We start from the raw sequence: 17,552 nt of genomic DNA on the forward strand, positions 1-17,552 counted from the left end.
CACACTGGAGAGAAACCTTATGAATGTAATCACTGTGGAAAGGCTTTCACAGACAGGGGCAATCTTGCAGCACATCAGAGAATCCACACTGGAGAGAAGCCTTATGAATGTAATCACTGTGGAAAGGCTTTCAGAGACAGAGGCAGTCTTGCTGCTCATCAGAGAATCCACACTGGAGAGAAACCTTTTGAATGTAATCAATGTGGAAAGACTTTCAGAAGGAGCTCCAATCTTGCTGCCCATCAGAAAATCCACACTGGAGAGAAACCTTTTGAATGTAATCATTGCAGAAAGACTTTCATAATGAGATCGTATCTTGCTGCACATCAGAGAATCCATGCTGGCAAGAAACCTTATGGATGTAATCAATGAAGAAAGAGTTTTAGATTGTCCTCCAATCTTGCTACTCACCAGAAAATCCACACTAGACAGAGATCTTTTGAATATAATCAATGTGGAAAGTCTTTCACACAGAGCTACTGTAGCAGCAAGCACCCCAGCATCCCCAGGATGGCTGCCAACACAGGTTCCTAGATCTGCTTTTCTAAAGAAAAGCAACTCAAAATGGGTTAACAATCTTGCTTTAATCAAACATGTCATTTACCTAGTTCAGGGGGAAAAGGTCAGCACTCCAAACTTCAGAGAATACAAACAAAATACAAATAAGTTATAAGCAGAAGTTACAAGAAGACAGAGAAACATATCAAGCAGGCAGGCTTCCAACTGTCTTGACCATTACATCCATACCTAGTCAGTTACCAGAGATGGAAGCACCAATATCTGGGTTTTCAAAGCTGGGGGGACTCGACCGCTGCCCAGAGTCTCGTCTGGTCAAATCACACAACACTTCTCAAAGTGACCCCCAAAAGAAAGCCTCATATCAGGGTTTATATAGCCTTCTCCTGGCTCAGAGAATGTCACAACCCTCTTGACCTACTGCCCAATCACAGAGCACCAAGGTGTGGGCATTGCTGAAAATCAAGCCTCCACCATGGGCTCAATGTGACCATATTCAGCCCATCGGAGGCAGAGTATATTTTCAAATCAAGGAGGACTCTCAGAGTCACTTAAGCCTATCAAAGGGCCTAGGGGCAGGGAACATCTTAAATTCCCATTCCTATAACAGCTACCATCTTGCTTTACATCAGAGAATTAATACTGGGGAGAAACCCAAGAATGTAATTAATGTGGAAAGTCTTTCACACAGAGCCGCACTATTGTTAGATATCAAAAAAATTGATAGTGAAGAGAAGTCTTATGAATGTAATCAATGTGGAATGATTTCCCACTGGGCTCAGATTGTGCTAAACATCAGAGAATCCCCACTGGAGACAAACCTCATGAGTGACATGAATTTGGCAGATATTTTAGTTACCACTCTTAACATATGTAGCAAGAGCTTCCACACTTGGGAGAAAGCTTATGAATATAACAAGGTGATGATGCCTTTAGGCAATAATCATGTCCTATTTTACATCTCAGAATTCTTATGTGATAAAAATCTGATCATTGGCAGCAGAAAGGAAAGGCAATAAAAAAAAGATGGAATTCAGAGCTTCCGTGGGATTAGAGACAACATTCTGAGGAGCAGGTCCCTATGGTCTCAGTGTGGGGAGGTTTTCAGCTAGAGACCATCTCTTACTTTCTCTCAGAGGATTCACTGTGGAGAGTAGCCTTACAAATGTCCTCAATGGGGCCATGCTTTTCTCTGGGGGAAGGTGATCAGTAGACAACCTTGTTCCTAGTGGAATGAAGGTGGATAAAGGCAATGGATGTGGGAAGGGCTTCCTCTAGAGCTCATGCTGGTGTGTACTTTGGAGAAATCTTGCTGGAGACAAAACGGTTTCTAATTACCAAGGGAAGGCCTCCTGCTGCAGCATAGACTCAGACTTCCCAACAAAAGAGACCTCATTATTCATCCTCAATTTCCATTCCAAACACAAAACCCTATACATGTCATGTTTTTATTTTGAAATCCAAATGGTTATTATCCCTCCTCAATATTTCATGATGTTCATAGACATCATTTCTTCAGCCGTTCCCCCATGAAATAGTACTCATTTTGTTTGCTGGCAGAAACATTCCTTCTTTGAATGTTTTGGTACCTGTTGGACATTAATTTCTATAATGCTTTCTTTAAGGGTCTAGGGGACACTGGGAATGAAGTGTTGTACTTGGAACCACAAAGCCTGAATTTCAGTTTACTCTCTGGTACTTCCTAGTTGTGTGTCCCTGGCCAAGGCATGTCAGCTAATCCTGCCTGAATTTCCCCATCTGTAGAATGGGCATAATAAGGGCATCTACCTCCCAGAGTTGAGGTGAGGATTTGATTAAACAATATTTCTTAAATGCTTTGCAAACATGAAATCACTTTGGAAATACTGGTTATTTTATGACTATCACTTCTTGGATAATAGGTCTCATAGTAAGGTCAGTTACCTAAAACATGGGTAGCTCAACTGAGAAAGAGAGAGGGAGACAGAAGGAGAAAAAGGCACAGTGAGAGACAGAGTCCCAGATCTTACCAAGGGAGATTTGCCTGCATTTCTCCATACCACAGAGGAAACCCATTTTCTTCAACCAATTTCAGTGTATGTTGTAAAAACATACTCTTTTTATTTGAGATCTGTTGATGTTATTTTAATCCAGTGGGTCTTTTTAAGAAAGGAAATGGGGAAATGATCAAAGACAAATGATTTTATATATGTGTATATATATATATATATAATATGAATGTAACTACTGACTCCCCCCCCCCCAGTCAGTGTAGGGGGTAGCCCTGGTTAATCAGGTGTTTCCATATCCCAGGGAACATCAACAAGGTTATCAGACAAGATGCCAAATGAAGCCTCTGGCAAAGGTTCCTTGGAAGGGTCAGACAGGACTGAAGACCAGAGCAAGCCCAATATGACAGACACTGTGCCAATCATGTGGTGGGAGTGCAGAAAGCAATGCAGAAATTAAAAAGGTAAAAACCTCGGTTTATGAATATGTTCAGGCCTCAGAGAAAACATGAACCACCCCCAGGATTCTGACAAGGCCTTTTAGAAGTCCTTCATTTCAACATTTCGATCTTGTGCGTTCCCTTAGGCCATAGCCTTACAGGAGACTGAGCTATAATCCCATATTTCTTTCAAAGTTGTAAAGGTTGAACACAATTACACACACTCACAATCTCACACATTCCTTAAGGAAACACGTGTATCTGTAAACTGAGTCTAGTTACAGAGTATACTGAAGTTAGCAGGAGGAAGAGGATTTACTTTGTAGCCAAGAATCAGGGGCCTGAGCGTCTTCCTCTGCTTTCTTTCCTAAGGCTCTCAGCCAGTGTGCACATTCCCTGGGACAGGTTTGGGTCAGGTGAGGTTAATGTTGACCCAAAGCAGCCGAGCAATGAAAGATGGAACCAATTCCGCTAACATTTAAAGAGCACCTACTGTGTGCCGTGCACGGCGCTAAGAGCTTTACCCTTATCACATCCTTGGATCCTCACAAGCCTGAGCGCTGGGAGCTGTTATCTTCATTCTACAGCTGAGGAAACTGAGGCAAACCTCTGCTTCCTTTGCCAGAACTGACAGGGTCTATGCTCGGGATGACCAGAGTCAGGCAACACAAGGTACAGCTGGTCATGTCTGTGGCAGTGACCCCCATCCTGGGGGGTGAGGGACACATGGATCCTTCAGGTTCAGAGGTTACCTAGGCATGTATTTATGTGCTTGTGTATGGGTGTGTGTATGTGTGTGTACGTATGTGTGTCTAATTCCTTCTTCCTGCTGCTCCCCCCTCCCCCAGGCAGAGGACAGAGGCCTCCTGGCTTACACCAGGCAGGGCCCTTGGGCCAGAAGAGGGAGAGAAAACGGAGTGAAGAAGAAACAGAAGAGGCTCCTGGGCCCAGGCCTCCAGGCTCCACACCTTGGTCATGAGCCTTCCTCAAGTTGCTGCTCCCACCCCCTTGAGTGGGATGAAGGGAAGGGGCTGAGGGCCTGGCACCCTTGCAAGGCTACCTCTATATTATGGGGCTGGGGGAGGTTCTAAAGGAGGCATTCATGGCCCCTCCAAGAGGCAGCAGTTTCTGAGTTTGAGTTTCTATGAGGCAAAAAGGAGTCAGGTTGATTTTCCACACAGTCCACCATGGACAGTCTTCACAATGTAAGAGGATGGTACACTTATCTTTATTCTACAGTTGGGGAAACTGAGGCTGATAGAGGTTAAGTGAGTTGCCCAGGGTCACCCATCCACTGAGTGTCTGAGGCTAGATTTGAACTCAGATCTTCCTGGTTCCAGACCCTGATTCTGGCCCCTGAGCCATCAGACTCCTCTGACTAGGGTCTGTTTTCCCTCCTTGGGGGGAAGGGTTCCCTGCTCCCCCAAAAGAAGAGTCAGAGTTTTTTCCAAAATTCCCAGAACTGATCCTCTGCCTCATTTTCCTTCTGTGTAAGAATGTGATGATAACAGCAGCATCTCTGGAGTCTTCTGGGGATCATTGGGGCAGTAAGCACCCGTTAGGCACCTACTGTGTGCAGAAGGGTGGGCCCTTGCCCTCCAGGTGTTTATACTCTAAAGGAGAAAGGCCCAGAACGGAAGCAGAAAAGGGGGTGAGGGGAGAATGCCCTGGGCTTGGAGGAGGATGACATCACAAATCCCACAAAATCCTCTGATCCCAGGAGAGGACTGAGGGGGTGGTATCCCATTTTCCAGAATGCCTGTGCAGTTATGTCAAGAAAGGCTAGGGCCCTCCTCATGCTGCTGAGTGGAGCCCCAGGATGTGCTGGAAATCCCCTGGTGAACGAACAGGTGCAGCTTCTCAAAGTTCTGGAGGGGAAAGAGTCAATGCCCAAGCGCGGCCCTGCCTCCCAGCTCTCTTGGAAGCTTCTGCCTACTCCCAAACACATGGGGACACTCTAAAATTGATTGTATGACATGGGAGACACTGGCCCGGGACCACTCAGCGTTGTGTGCCCACATCAGAGAAGTGCTGTGCTCTGGGAGCAAAGCAGAACTGAGACAGCTCAAAGGAAATGCAGGATGGGCAAACTTAGAGCATCCAGCCCAAATGTTCACACATATTATTGGTGCCCGACCTGTGGGAGAGCGTCCCGAGATCCTGCTGGTCTGTTCAGCCACAGTCAGAGGCACTGAAACTGGACTCCAGCAGGATGTCACTTTGGTCCTCTTCCAGGACCAAGGACAGCAACCAACCAAGCAATGCAGTGCCTCCTACGTGCTGGGCAAGGTAACTTAGTAGGGGTCCTGCACAAGGAAGCAAACACAGGGTCTGCCCACAAAGCGCTCACAGACTATGAGGGGGAGATGACAAGCCCACAGTGATGTACAGACAAGCCATAGACAGGTCACTGAGCTATAATAAAAAGAAGGAAGGCTCTAGAATGAAGGGGAGCAGAAAACATAGGTGGGTTTTTGGATGAGACTTGAAGGAGCCCAGGTGGTCTCAGTGAGGAGCAGAGAATTCCAGCCATTCTGGAGAGCCAGAGAAAATGGCCAGAGCCTGGCCTATGAAGGAGGCCAGTGTCATTGGACCAGAGCAGGTGGGAGGAAGTAAGGTGGAAGAAGGCTGCAGAAGTAAGTGATGCCTGGGCCATGGTGGGCAGCATTAGTTTATATACGTCTCTCCAGGTTATTGTGAAGTCCATCTGCTCTTCCTTTCTTATAGCACAATAGTATTCCATTACATTCATATACCACAACTTGTTCAGCCATTCCCCAGTTGAAGGGCATCCGCTTGATTTCAAATGCTTTGCCATGATAAAAAGAGTTGCTATAAATATTTTTGTACATATGGGTCCTTTTCATACTTGTATGATCTCTTTGGGATATCGACCCAGAGGTAGTATTGGTGGACCAAAAGGTATTCATATTTTTATAGCCCTTTGGGCATAGTTCCAAATTTCTCTCCAGAATGGGTGGATTAGTTCACCACTCCACCACCAATGCATTAGTGTTCCAATTTTCCCACATTTTTTCCCAGCATTTATCATTTTTCTGTTGTCATGCTAGCCTATCTGACCAGTGAGATGTGGTACTGGAGTTGTTTTGATTTGCATTTCTCTATTCAATAGTGAATTAGAGCACTTTTTCATGATTATAGATATCTATAATTTTTTCCTCTGAAAACTGCCTGTTCATATCCTTTGACCATTTTTCAATTGGGGAATGACTTGTATTCCTGTAAGTTGGACTCAGTTCTCTGTATATTTTAGAAATGAGGCATTTACCAGAGGTACTGGTAGTAAAAATATTTCCCCAATTTTCTGCTTCCCTCCTAATCCTGGTTACATTGGCTTTGTACAAAAAAAATTTCAATTTATTGAAATCAAAAGTATCCCTTTTGCATTTTGTAATGCTCTCTATCTCTTGTTTGGTCATAAATTCTTCCCTTTTCCATAAATATGAGAGGTAAACTATGCCTTACTCTCATAGATTGCTTAAAGCGTCAGCATTTTTATCTAAATCATTCACCCATTTAGACTACATTTTGGTACCAGAGATGAATTATTATGCAAAAAGGTATGGTCTTCCTATAATGATTGCTCACGTTATGACTGACTACAATACAAAGAAGAGTCATGACTCAGAACACCAAGTGAAAAGGAAATTTTTCTAAATTCTTGGGGATCTAAAGAATCGGGAAGATGAATACATTCTTTAATTCATCAGAAGTTTAATGACAGAAATCAAGGAAGGTCAAAGTGAAATGTAGATGTCGAAGGATTTGCAGCTGTGGCCACTCTCTTTTGTAATGTCCACCCGTCTGCCTCGGATGCATTCTCTTGATTTCTGATCCCTAATGTTCCAGAGGCAGGTCGAAATCATTTATTTTTCATAAATGAAATGTAAATGTCTTCCTTATGCATTAGCTCAATCTCCTACACCAGCCCATAATTTGTTACCTTTTTATTTGAGGCAGGAACCCTCCTTTCCCTATATAATTACTTTTATCTCTCTATAATTAAATCCTAAAATGAATGTATTCTATGAACAACTGCAAGCAATCATAAAGCAATATCAGCTCATGTTTTTGCCCATGATGCATCATATCCAGGGTCATTTCAAACCCTCAGTATATGAATAGAGAACTCTTCTTCACTTGGCTGGAAACAGTCTCATACCACTCAGTTGAGGCCAGTTTCTGAGTAATCTCTCTTTAGAATCCTTTTCATACTTTCACCTAGTTAAGAATTTATTTTTGTGTTCTGCTTTTTTTTTTGGAAGGGAGATGGCTGGGCAATTGGGGTTGAGACTCACATGGCTAGTAAGTGTTAAGTGTCTGAGGCCATATTTGAACTCAGGTCCTCCTGACTTCCTGGCTGATGCTCTTTTCATTGTGCCACCTAGCCACCCTGGAACAGACAATTCAATAGTCAAAAATTTATGGAAGGGAATGTTGAAAACTAAAAATTAATAAATTTTAAAAAAAGAACAAAGGGGAGGGGCAAAAAAGAAAAAGTGCCCTAAAAATTGTCTGCTTATCCAACCCTGGTCTGATTATTGGAGCAGATGGAGAATGCCATTCTGTGGTCAAAACACACCCAAAAAATGTACATTGACATCTTCAAAGAAGATTTCTCTCACATGGAATGTGCTCACCCTTATAGACAACACAAAATCCAATAAACCTGAAAGATAGACAACTCTTATTGCAAGACAACTTAGCAGGTATTGCATCCAAAGGGCAGCCCTGAGTGAGACAAGGCTGGCAAATGAAGGCCAGCTTACCCAAGTTGGAGCTGGATACACATTTTTCTGGAGTGGCTGCTCTGAAGGGGAGCACTGTGAAGCTGGTGTAGGCTTTGCAATCAAAACTAACCTAGTTAACAAGCTTGTATGCCTACCAAAAGGAGTGAACAAGGGACTTGTGACAATGCCATTGCCCCTTGCAGGAAAATATCACACCACCATTATGAGTGCCTATGCTCCCACCATGATGAACCTTAAAGAGGTCAAAGAAAACCTTTAGGAAGACCTGGAAACCCTTGTCATCAGTGTGTGAAAAGAGGAAAAGCTTAAAATTCTAGGTGACTTTAATCTTAGTGTGGGTTCAGGCTATTAGACTTGACAAGGGAGTCCTAGGAAGGAATGGAGTTGGAAACAGCAACAATGGCCACTAACTAATGAAGACGTGCATCTCATGACCTCAACACCAACACTGTCTTCCATTAAACTAAATGCAATAAAACTTTGTGGATGCACCATTGCAGCAAATGTTGGCATTTAATAGACTATGTGAGTATAAGAGACAGACAGGATGTGAGAGTGACAAAGGCATGTGTGGTACAGAGTGCTGGACTGATCATAGACTTATCCTCTCCAAGATAGATATATTCCATTCAACAAAAGCATCAGCCCCAGGGCAAAATGACTACCAGAAATATTAATGTCAATAGATTGGAGCTCTTCTCTGAATGGAAACAGTTTGTTGCTGACTTGGAGGAAAAGTTGAGACAACACACAGTAGGGAACAGTGGAACAGGAAAGGAGTGAGCAGCTTTCAGAGATTTGGTATATAGCACTGCATTTGCTCTTCTGGGTCAGAACACTCACAAATATCAAGACTGGTTTCATGAAAATGATGGACAAATTCAGAAGCTGCTAAATGAAGAATAAGCACTCCATGTAGTTTGCCAGCAAGATAGTTCATCCATCTCTAAGAAGGCAGCATTTCTCCACATCAAAAGCAAAGTACAAGCAAAGCTTAGAGAGATATAGAATTCTTGGCTCAGTAAGAAGGCAGATGAAATTCAGTTTTATGCTGATAGCAACAATTTTATGATGCCTTGAAGGCTGTTTATGGGTGAAAGACCTAGAGTACATCTCAACTACTCTCTGCCGATATAGCCACATTAATTAGTAATAAGGAAATGATCCCAGAGAGAGGAGTTGAATACTTCCATAGCGTTCTCAAAAGTCCACCATCAATCAATGCTGAGGACATTGATCTTTTACCTCAGGTTGAAGTCAGTGCCTCCCTAGCAGAAGTTCCAACTGAAGAAGACATTTTGAATGCCATTAGGCTCATTTCTTGTGGCAAGACATATGGTACTGATTCTATTTCAGCTGAGATTTAGAAGGAAGGGGATCCATTGCTCATAAAAAAGCTAACTGAAATTTTCAAAGCTATATGGAAAGAGGAGGTTATCCCCCAGGAGTCCAAGGATGCCTCCATTGTCCATCTTTATAAAGATAAAGGAAATAGGGGCAGCAAGATGATGCAGTGAATAGAGCACCAATCTTGTGTAGCACCAATGCAATATTTGCAGAGCCCATCATCATGATAAAGACTGTGACTATAAGTATCATGTGGCATTTGATCACAAAATATGTCAAACTCTCCAGATAGAGTATAAAGTTGAAGAATTTATTTAGACACCAGAAAACCGAATCCCCAAACCAGTAAGCCTATTCCATCATAATATCAAAGACATTCAGAAGCCACAATAACAGAGAGCCACAGCCTCCTTCAGCCTTCCCACAGACCAACACAAGATCAATATTTACTCACAAAACTTTCTGTCTCTTTGCCTGAGCTCCTCTGTCCCCAACTGTCTTCAACTGTCTGTCTCATTCTTTACCAGCTCCCTGTGGGCTCTAGGGGGCAGAGTTTATCTTCATAGCAGGAGAGATTCAAACTCTCCCCTAGGTCTATTAAGGGGCAGGGAAGATCTTCAAATCCCCATTCCCATTACATTTGGCCCCAAGATCTTTCATGTCCCTTATATAGCAAAAATACCTTAACAATAGATCAGAGTTTAGGGATAACTGGTGGGAAAAGAACTTTGCAACAATATAACAGGGATAATAGAAAAACGTTACACATAAAACAACAGCTTAGGGTGGGAACTTGGGCACAAGCGCCCCATCCTTCCCAGCCCTTAAACGAATGGGGCTCAAAATCTTGGGGTAAGGGGTGAAGGTCTCTTCTCCAAAGCTACTTCAAGCTGAAATTGGACGTAGTGCTATCCCTGCCCCAAGAGGTCCCATATGAGAGTTCACTTCTTTAGCTGTCATCTGGAACTTGGTCGATGCCAGGTCCAGAAATGGCACATCACAGTCATGGGCAGGGGATGATATCTGGCTTAAGTAATCAGGCATCTGCAGGTGGAGGTTACCAAACCTACAGAAAACAAATCTCACAAACACATTTAACAGACAAAAAGAGACAAATATAGGGTCAGCTGCGCTTCTGGAATCCGTGGACTCACTATCATAACCTCATTCACAGCAGAAAATATGACATTGTCCTTCCTCCTTGCTCTATTCCAATGGCTTGATACATTGCCACAAGTTCAGCACATTGACCACTTCCACCTATCCCAGCACTTTTTCTAATCTGAGTTTCCCTGAAGGTGTGACAAACTTGGATACAATGGTTCAGGAGCATCTGCAGGGGCAGCCCTTACTTATCTATTCCATCTGACATTAAGCCTCTTATCATGGCACATTTTATATAGTCCATTAGTTGGAATACTGTCAATTTTTCTAAAATCAGACTCTACCAAAGATGTATGAAATTTCCCCGTTACTTTTCTTCTTCTTTTTCTGAGCCAAATTTACAACAGTCCTCTCTGCTTCCAGAGACTCCCCAGATTGCTCTTTTAAAGGAGGGCATGAATTCTGGCACTTAGCCAACCCTTCTATCCGCTTGTTTCTGCTTTGACACACAATATGGTAGCCTCTTCTACTCATTGCCTCCAGCTCTCTCCCCAGTTTTATTGGTATTCTTTGTAGACATGTTCTAAATCTCTAGGTTCTCCCTGCTGCAGTCTCTGTTCTCCATTTTCACAGAGCCCTGTACTTTCTGGCCACTCTCTTGCTAGGGAGGCATAAGGCAAATCATCCCCTCCTGGGATAGCCATTTCTTCTGCCTCAAACTAGAGGTCTGATATTTTGCAATCCCATCCTCACCGCCAAATGTAGTGCCAATGCAATATTTACAGCACCCATGATCACGATAGAGACCGTTATTGTAACTATCATGTGACATTTGATCACAAAATATGTCAAACTCTCCAGATAGAGGATAAAGTTGAAGGATTTATCTAGACACCAGAAAACCAAATCCCAAAACCAGTAAGCTGAGTCTATCATAGTACCAAAGATATTCAGAAGCCATAATAATGCTGAGAGCCATGCCATTCTTCAGCCTTCCCATAAACCAATATGTGATCAATATTTACTCACAAAACCCTCTATCTCTTTGCCTGAGCTCCTCTGTCCCCAATTGTCTCCAATTGTGTCTCCTTCTGTACTGGCTTCCTATGGGCTCTAGGGGCAGAGTTTATCTTCACAGCAGGGGAGATCTTCAAACACCCCATCCTAGGTTTATTAAGGGGCAGGGAAGATCTTCAAATTCCCATTCCCATTACACTTTGGAGTCAAGAGGACCTGAGTTCAAATCCAACCTCAGACACTTGACACATTTACTAGCTGTTTGACTTGGGCAAGACACAACCCCAATTGCTTTGCCTCCCCCCTCCAGAAAAAAAAAAGATAAAGGAAATAGATTGTCATGTGACCATCACAGGGGGGATGGGATTCCTCTCTCAGTCATTGTAGACAAGATTTTTGTCACAGTTCTTAACAGGTTGACCCTTCATCTGGAAGATGGTCATCGACCTGACAGCCACAGTGGCTTCAGGAAGAGCTGAGAAATTATCAATATGGTGTTTCCTGCCCAACAAGTCAAAGAGAAATGCCAGAAGCAGAACAGAGGGCTGGACACGTTTGGAGATCTGGTCAAGACCTGTGATACCGTCAATTCTGAGGGCTTATGGGAAATTGTGTCAGAATTTGGCTGCCCAGCGAAGTTCATCAGCATTTTACATCACTTTCATGACTACCTGCTTGCCAGGGCTCTGGACAATGAACAGTACTCTTGAGCTTTCCCAGGCAGCAGTGGAGTGAAACAAGGCTGTGTGCTTGCTCTCATGCTTTTTGGTACAATGTTTTCAGCCATATTGTCAAGTGTATTACTTAAGGATGAAAACTGCATCAAGGTCAGATACTGCAGTGATGGTGAATTCTTCAAACTGAAAAACCTACAGATGATTTTGCACTCAATGCAGCCTCTGAAGCTGACATGCAACACCATAAAACGAATTTTTTTGTTACTTCTCCTAATTTTGTCCTAATAATAAACACCAAGAAAACACAGGTGCTCTGTCAGCCAGCACCACACCATCCATATGGGGAACCATCGGTTACAACAAATGGAGCAGCTCTGAATGCTGGATAAGGTCACTTACCTTGGTTGTGTGCCTTCCAGGGATGTACACATTGATAATGAGGTTGATGCAGGAGCTAGCTCAGTGTTTGGGAGGCTCTGAAGGAAAGTGTGGGAGCGCAGAGGTATTAGACTGCCTACCAAACCGAAGGACTACAGAACCACTGTGCTGACCTCACTGTTGTATGCCTGTGACATGTCTACCAGCACCATGGCAGGAAACGGAATCGCTTCCATTTGAATTGTCTTAGAAAGATTCTGAAGATCACCTGGCAGGACAAGGAACCAGATCCTGAGGTCCTAACTCGAATTAAACTGCCACGCATTCAAACTCTGCTTCAGAGAGTGCACTGCAGAGAGTGCACTGGCCAGCCCGTTGAATGCAAAATGTACCCTGTGTTCAGTGCTGCCACCCCTGCCCCAATAATGCAGAGAAGTCTCCAAGCAGACACTCCTTCCTTTGAGCTGGGGGATCTGATTCCCCATCCCCCCCCAATGCCAGACTCAATAAGACTTAGGACTACCCGGAGAGATCTCAGGTATTCTTCTGGGCCTGGGAGGAAACAAAGACCTGTAGCCTGCTTCCCTCCCCACTTACCCAGGGCCCCTTCTTCCCTACAAAATACTAATGACTTAGAATCATTCACCTTTATACCTCACATTAAGATTTCTCAATCACCTTTCAACAAAACACCAGCACCTCACCCCTGGACCATTACAATAGATGCTGGGGAAGGGGTCTGCCTGTCTGAAGTCTCTCCCCATTCCAGTCTAGCCCAAAAGTCATTTTCCTAAAGTGCAGGGCTGACCATATCCTGCCCCCTCTTCCCCGCAAGAAATTCCAATGGCTCCCTACTCTTTTTAGGAGCAAGTACAAAATTGTCTACTTGGCATTTGAAGCCCTGCATAACTTGGCCCTCTCCCACCTTTCCAGTCCTCTTACACCCTTCTCCCCCACATTTCCTCCTCCATCCAGTGACACTGGTCTTCTGGAGGTTTCACTCACAAGACCCTCCAGCTCTTCCTCCAGCATTTTCTCTGGCTGTCCCCCATGCCTGGGACACCTTCCACCCTCTGCTCTGATCACTGACCTTCCTGGCTTCCTTTAAGTCCCAGCTAAAATTCTGCCTTTGGCAGCCAGTCTCCAAGTCCTCTTAATTGCAGTCTTAACTCTGCTGATTATGTCCCATCTACCCAGTGTATAGCTCAGTTTGTGCAGATTTGTAGGTTGTCTCCCCTTATATTGTAAACTCCCTGAGGGCTGGGGCTGTTGTTTGCCACTTTTTCTATCTCCACTGCTTGGCACAGTGCCTGGCACATAGGGCTGCTCTGGTGTTCAGTCCTGTGTGACCCTTCCAAGGAAGCTTTGCCAAAGGCTTCATTTGGCTTTTTGTCTGATGATCTGGCTGATGTCCCCTGGAATATGACATTATCTGATTTGATTAACCAGGGCCACCTCCTCCACTGATGGGTTCAGTAATTAACATTCACATAATGATAATTTGTCTTTGATCATTTCCCCATTTCCTTTCTTAAAAAGGTTCACTAGAAGACTGTGTTTTACAATATACACTGCAATTGGTTGAAGAAAATGGGTTTCCTCTGTGGTATGGAGAAATGTAGGCAAATTTCCCTTAGATAAGATCTAGTACTCTCTGTCTCTGACTGGGTCTCTTTCTCTGTTTCCCTCTCTTCTTCAGTTGAATTATTCATATTTTAACCAACTGACTTTATTATGAGACAGATAAGCCGGGGAATGATAGTCATAAAAATAGCTGGTATTTCCATAGTGATTTAATGTTTGCAAAGCATTTAGCAAATATTGCTTAATTAAATCCTCACCTCAACTCTGGGAGGTCCTCACCTCAACTCTGGGAGGTCCTCACCTCAACTCTGGGAGGTCCTCACCTCAACTCTGGGATGCCCTTATTATCCTCATTCTAAAGATGGGGAAACTCAGGAAGGATTAGGTAACATGACTTACCCAGGGACATACAACTAGGAAATATCAGAGGCTGAATTGGAATTCAGGCCTTGTGGTTCTAAGGACAGCACTTCATTCCCAGTGTCACCTAGACCCTTAAAGAAAGCATTACAGAAATTAATGTCCAACAGGTGCCAAAACATTTGAAGAAGGAATGTTTCTGCCAGCAATCAGCAGGAAATAAAGTGAGTACCAACTGATGTGGGAATGATTGAAGAAATATCTTTGAATATCATGACATACTGAGGAGTGATGACATTGAGATTTCAGTGCAAACTCCTGACATGTATGTGGTTTTTTTGGCAGAGCATGGACTTTGGGAAGACTTAATGAGTTCTCTTTTGTTGGAAGATATAATGAAGTCTGTGCTGCAGCAGGAGGTCCTCCCTTGCTAATTAGATCCCAAAGCTTTATCTCTAGCAGGATTGCTCCAAAGTACAGTCAAGTAGGAGCTCTAGGGGAAGTCATTCCACATCCATTGCTTTTATCTACATTCATTCCAGCAGGAATAAGGGTCTCTAATGATCACCCTCCTGCAGAGAAAATCACAGCCTGCACAAGCGCCTTTCAAAGGCTTCTCTCTGCAGTGAATCCTGATAGAAAGTAAGAGACGATCTCTAGCTGAAAGCCTTCCCACACTGAGACCCTCGGGACCTGCTCCTCAGGATGGGTTCTCTGGTCCTGAAGCAGCTCTGAACTCCATCTGAATGCCTTTCCTTCCTCCTGACATTGATCAGATTTCTCTCATAAGGATTCTGAGATGGGAAATAGGACATGATTGTTGCCTGAAGGCATCACCACCTTGTTACATTCATAAGCTTTCTCCCAAGTGTGGAAGCTCTTCTGTTAACTATGCCAAGAGTGGTAACTAAAAGCTCTTTCACATTCATGACATTCACAAGGTTTGCCTCCAGTAGGGATTCTCTGATGTTTAGCAAACTCTGAGCTCAATGTGAAATCATTCCACATTGATTACATTCAGAAGACTTCTCTTTATTATAAATTTTTTAATGCATAACAATAATGAAGCTCTGTGTGAAAGACTTTCCACATTAATTCCAATTAATTACATTAATTAATTAATTCTCCCCAGTGTCAATTCTCTGATGTAAAGAAAGATGGTAGCTCTGTGTGTGTGTGTGTGTGTGTGTGTGTGTGTGTGAAAGAGAGAGAGAAAGACTTTCCACATTGCTTATATTCAAAAGGTCTCCCTCCAATGTGGATTTTCTGCTTTGATGAGTAACTTTCATAGATTGGGCTCTTCTCATCAATACAAGGTTATAAGACAGCTCCAAAGGACTCATGATGGAAAAGGCTTCCACCTCCAGAGAAAGAATTATGGAGTCTGAATGCAGACTGAAGCAAACTATTTGCTCTCTCTTTCATTTTGTTTCTTCTTTCATGCTGTTCTTTCCATTGGTTATAATTCTTCTTTATGACTTGACTAATGTTTAATGTGAAGGTATACATAGAACCTATATCAGATTGTATGCTGCAATGGGGAGAGGGAGAATGGGGAGAAAATTTGGAGCTCAAAAACTTAGGGAACTGAATGTTGTAAAATAAAAGTAAACAATTTTTTTTTCTAAAAAATGCATTTCTGTGTGAAATCCTTTCTACAATGATTACATTGAAAAGGCTTCTATCCATTGTGGTTTATCTGATGTGCAGCAAGATACCACCTCATTATGAACCGTTTTCAGAGTGATTACATCCATAAGGCTTCTCACCAATGTGGATTCTCTGATGTTCAGCAAGAATGCATCTCTGTGAGAAATCCTTTCCACACTGATTATATTCAACAGGCTTCTTTCCAATGTAGATTGTCTGATAGTCAGTGAGATGGCACATCAGTGTGAAAGTCTTTTCACAGTGATTACATTCAAAAAGTTTCTTCTTCTCAGAAGGGTACAGAGAAAGACTGCCTCATTGCAAAAGCATTTCCACATTGATAACATTGATAAGGCTTCTACACAGTGTGGATTCTCTGATGGCCAGCAAGACTGGAGCTCCTTGTGAAAGCCTTTCCACACTGATTACATTCAAAAGGTTTCTCTCCACTGTGGATTCTCTTATGGGCATCAAGACTCTGACTTGTTACAAAAGCCTTTCCACATTGATTACATTCATAAGGTTTCTGTCCATTGTGGATTCTCTGATGTACAGCAAGATTACCCCTGTCTGTGAAACTCTTACCACACTGATTACATTCATAAGGTTTCTCTCCAGTGTGGATTCTCTGATGTACAGCAAGATTGCCCCTGAATGAGAAAGCTTTTCCACATTGATTACATTCAAAAGGTTTCTCTCCAGTGTGGATTCTCTGATGGACCGCAAGATAGGAACTATTTCTGAAAGTCTTTCCACACTGATTACATTCATATGGTTTCTCCTCAGTGTGGATTCTCCAGTGGCCAGCAAGACCAGAGCTCTGTGTGAAAGTTTTTCCACATTGACTACATTGAAAAGGTTTCTCTCCACTGTGGATTCTCTGATGAACAGCGAGATTCTGACTTGCTGAGAAAGCCTTCCCACACTGATTACATTCATGAGGTTTCTCTCCAGTGTGAATTCTCTGATGTGTAGCAAGATGGAACCTTTGTGTGAAAGTTTTTCCACATTGATTACATTCATAAGGCTTCTCACCAGTGTGGGTTCTCTGATGTGTAGCAAGATGGTACCTCTGTGCAAAAGCCTTTCCACATTGATTACATTCATAAGGCTTCTCTCCAGTGTGGATCCTTTGATGAATAGCAAGAGTAGAACTTTGTGTGAAAGTCTTTCCACATTGATTACATTCATAAGGCTTCTCTCCAGTGTGGATTCTCTGATGAGCAGCAAGACCAGAGCTCTTTGTGAAAGTCTTTCCACACTGATTACATTCCAATATTTTCTCTCCAGTGTGAATTCTCTGATGTGTAGCAAGATGGAACCTTTGTGTGAATGTTTTTCCATATTGAATACATTCATAATGTTTCTCTCTAGTGTGGATTCTCTGATGTACAGCAAGATTGCTCCTCTCTGTGAAAGCCTTACCACACTGATTACATTCATAAGGTTTCTCTCCAGTGTGGATTCTCTGATGTATAGTAAGATGGAACCTCTGTGTGAAAGTTTTTCCGCATTGATTACATTTATAAGGCTTCTCACCTGTGTGGATTCTCTGATGTGTAGCAAGATGGTACCTCTGTGCAAAAGTCTTTCCACATTGATTACATTTATAAGGCTTCTCTCCAGTGTGGATCCTCTGATGCACAGCAAGATTAGATTTGTGTGTGAAAGACTTTCCACATTGATTACATTCATAAGGCTTCTCTCCAGTGTGGATTC

At 43.0% G+C, this 17,552-nt stretch overlaps 2 protein-coding genes and 1 pseudogene across 2 annotated transcripts in view; 1 reads left to right on the forward strand and 2 right to left on the reverse strand.

Annotated features, from left to right (window-relative positions):
* Positions 1–2,187, forward strand: part of LOC138168150 (zinc finger protein 665-like) — a 33,506-nt gene extending 31,319 nt beyond the window's left edge. Inside the window, exon 5 of the mRNA XM_069097191.1 lies at positions 1–2,187. This exon is cut by the window's left edge and continues 1,400 nt beyond it. Within this exon, the coding sequence (XP_068953292.1) occupies positions 1–372 (372 nt within the window). The 3' untranslated portion in view covers positions 373–2,187.
* Positions 1–17,552, reverse strand: part of LOC138168138 (zinc finger protein 665-like) — a 552,079-nt pseudogene that overhangs the window by 359,943 nt on the left and 174,584 nt on the right.
* The window catches only part of LOC138168139 (zinc finger protein 665-like), a 176,365-nt gene continuing 172,710 nt past the window's right edge, over positions 13,898–17,552 (reverse strand). Inside the window, 3 exon segments of the mRNA XM_069097174.1 lie at positions 13,898–15,923; positions 15,926–16,128; positions 16,130–17,552. The exon segment at positions 16,130–17,552 is cut by the window's right edge and continues 12 nt beyond it. Of these exon segments, the coding sequence (XP_068953275.1) occupies positions 15,808–15,923; positions 15,926–16,128; positions 16,130–17,552 (1,742 nt within the window). The 3' untranslated portion in view covers positions 13,898–15,807.

This window comes from Petaurus breviceps, unplaced genomic scaffold (assembly GCF_028583685.1).
Source record: "Petaurus breviceps papuanus isolate PSGF00001 unplaced genomic scaffold, PetGlider_PUasm1.0 355, whole genome shotgun sequence".
Lineage (NCBI taxonomy): Eukaryota > Metazoa > Chordata > Mammalia > Diprotodontia > Petauridae > Petaurus > Petaurus breviceps.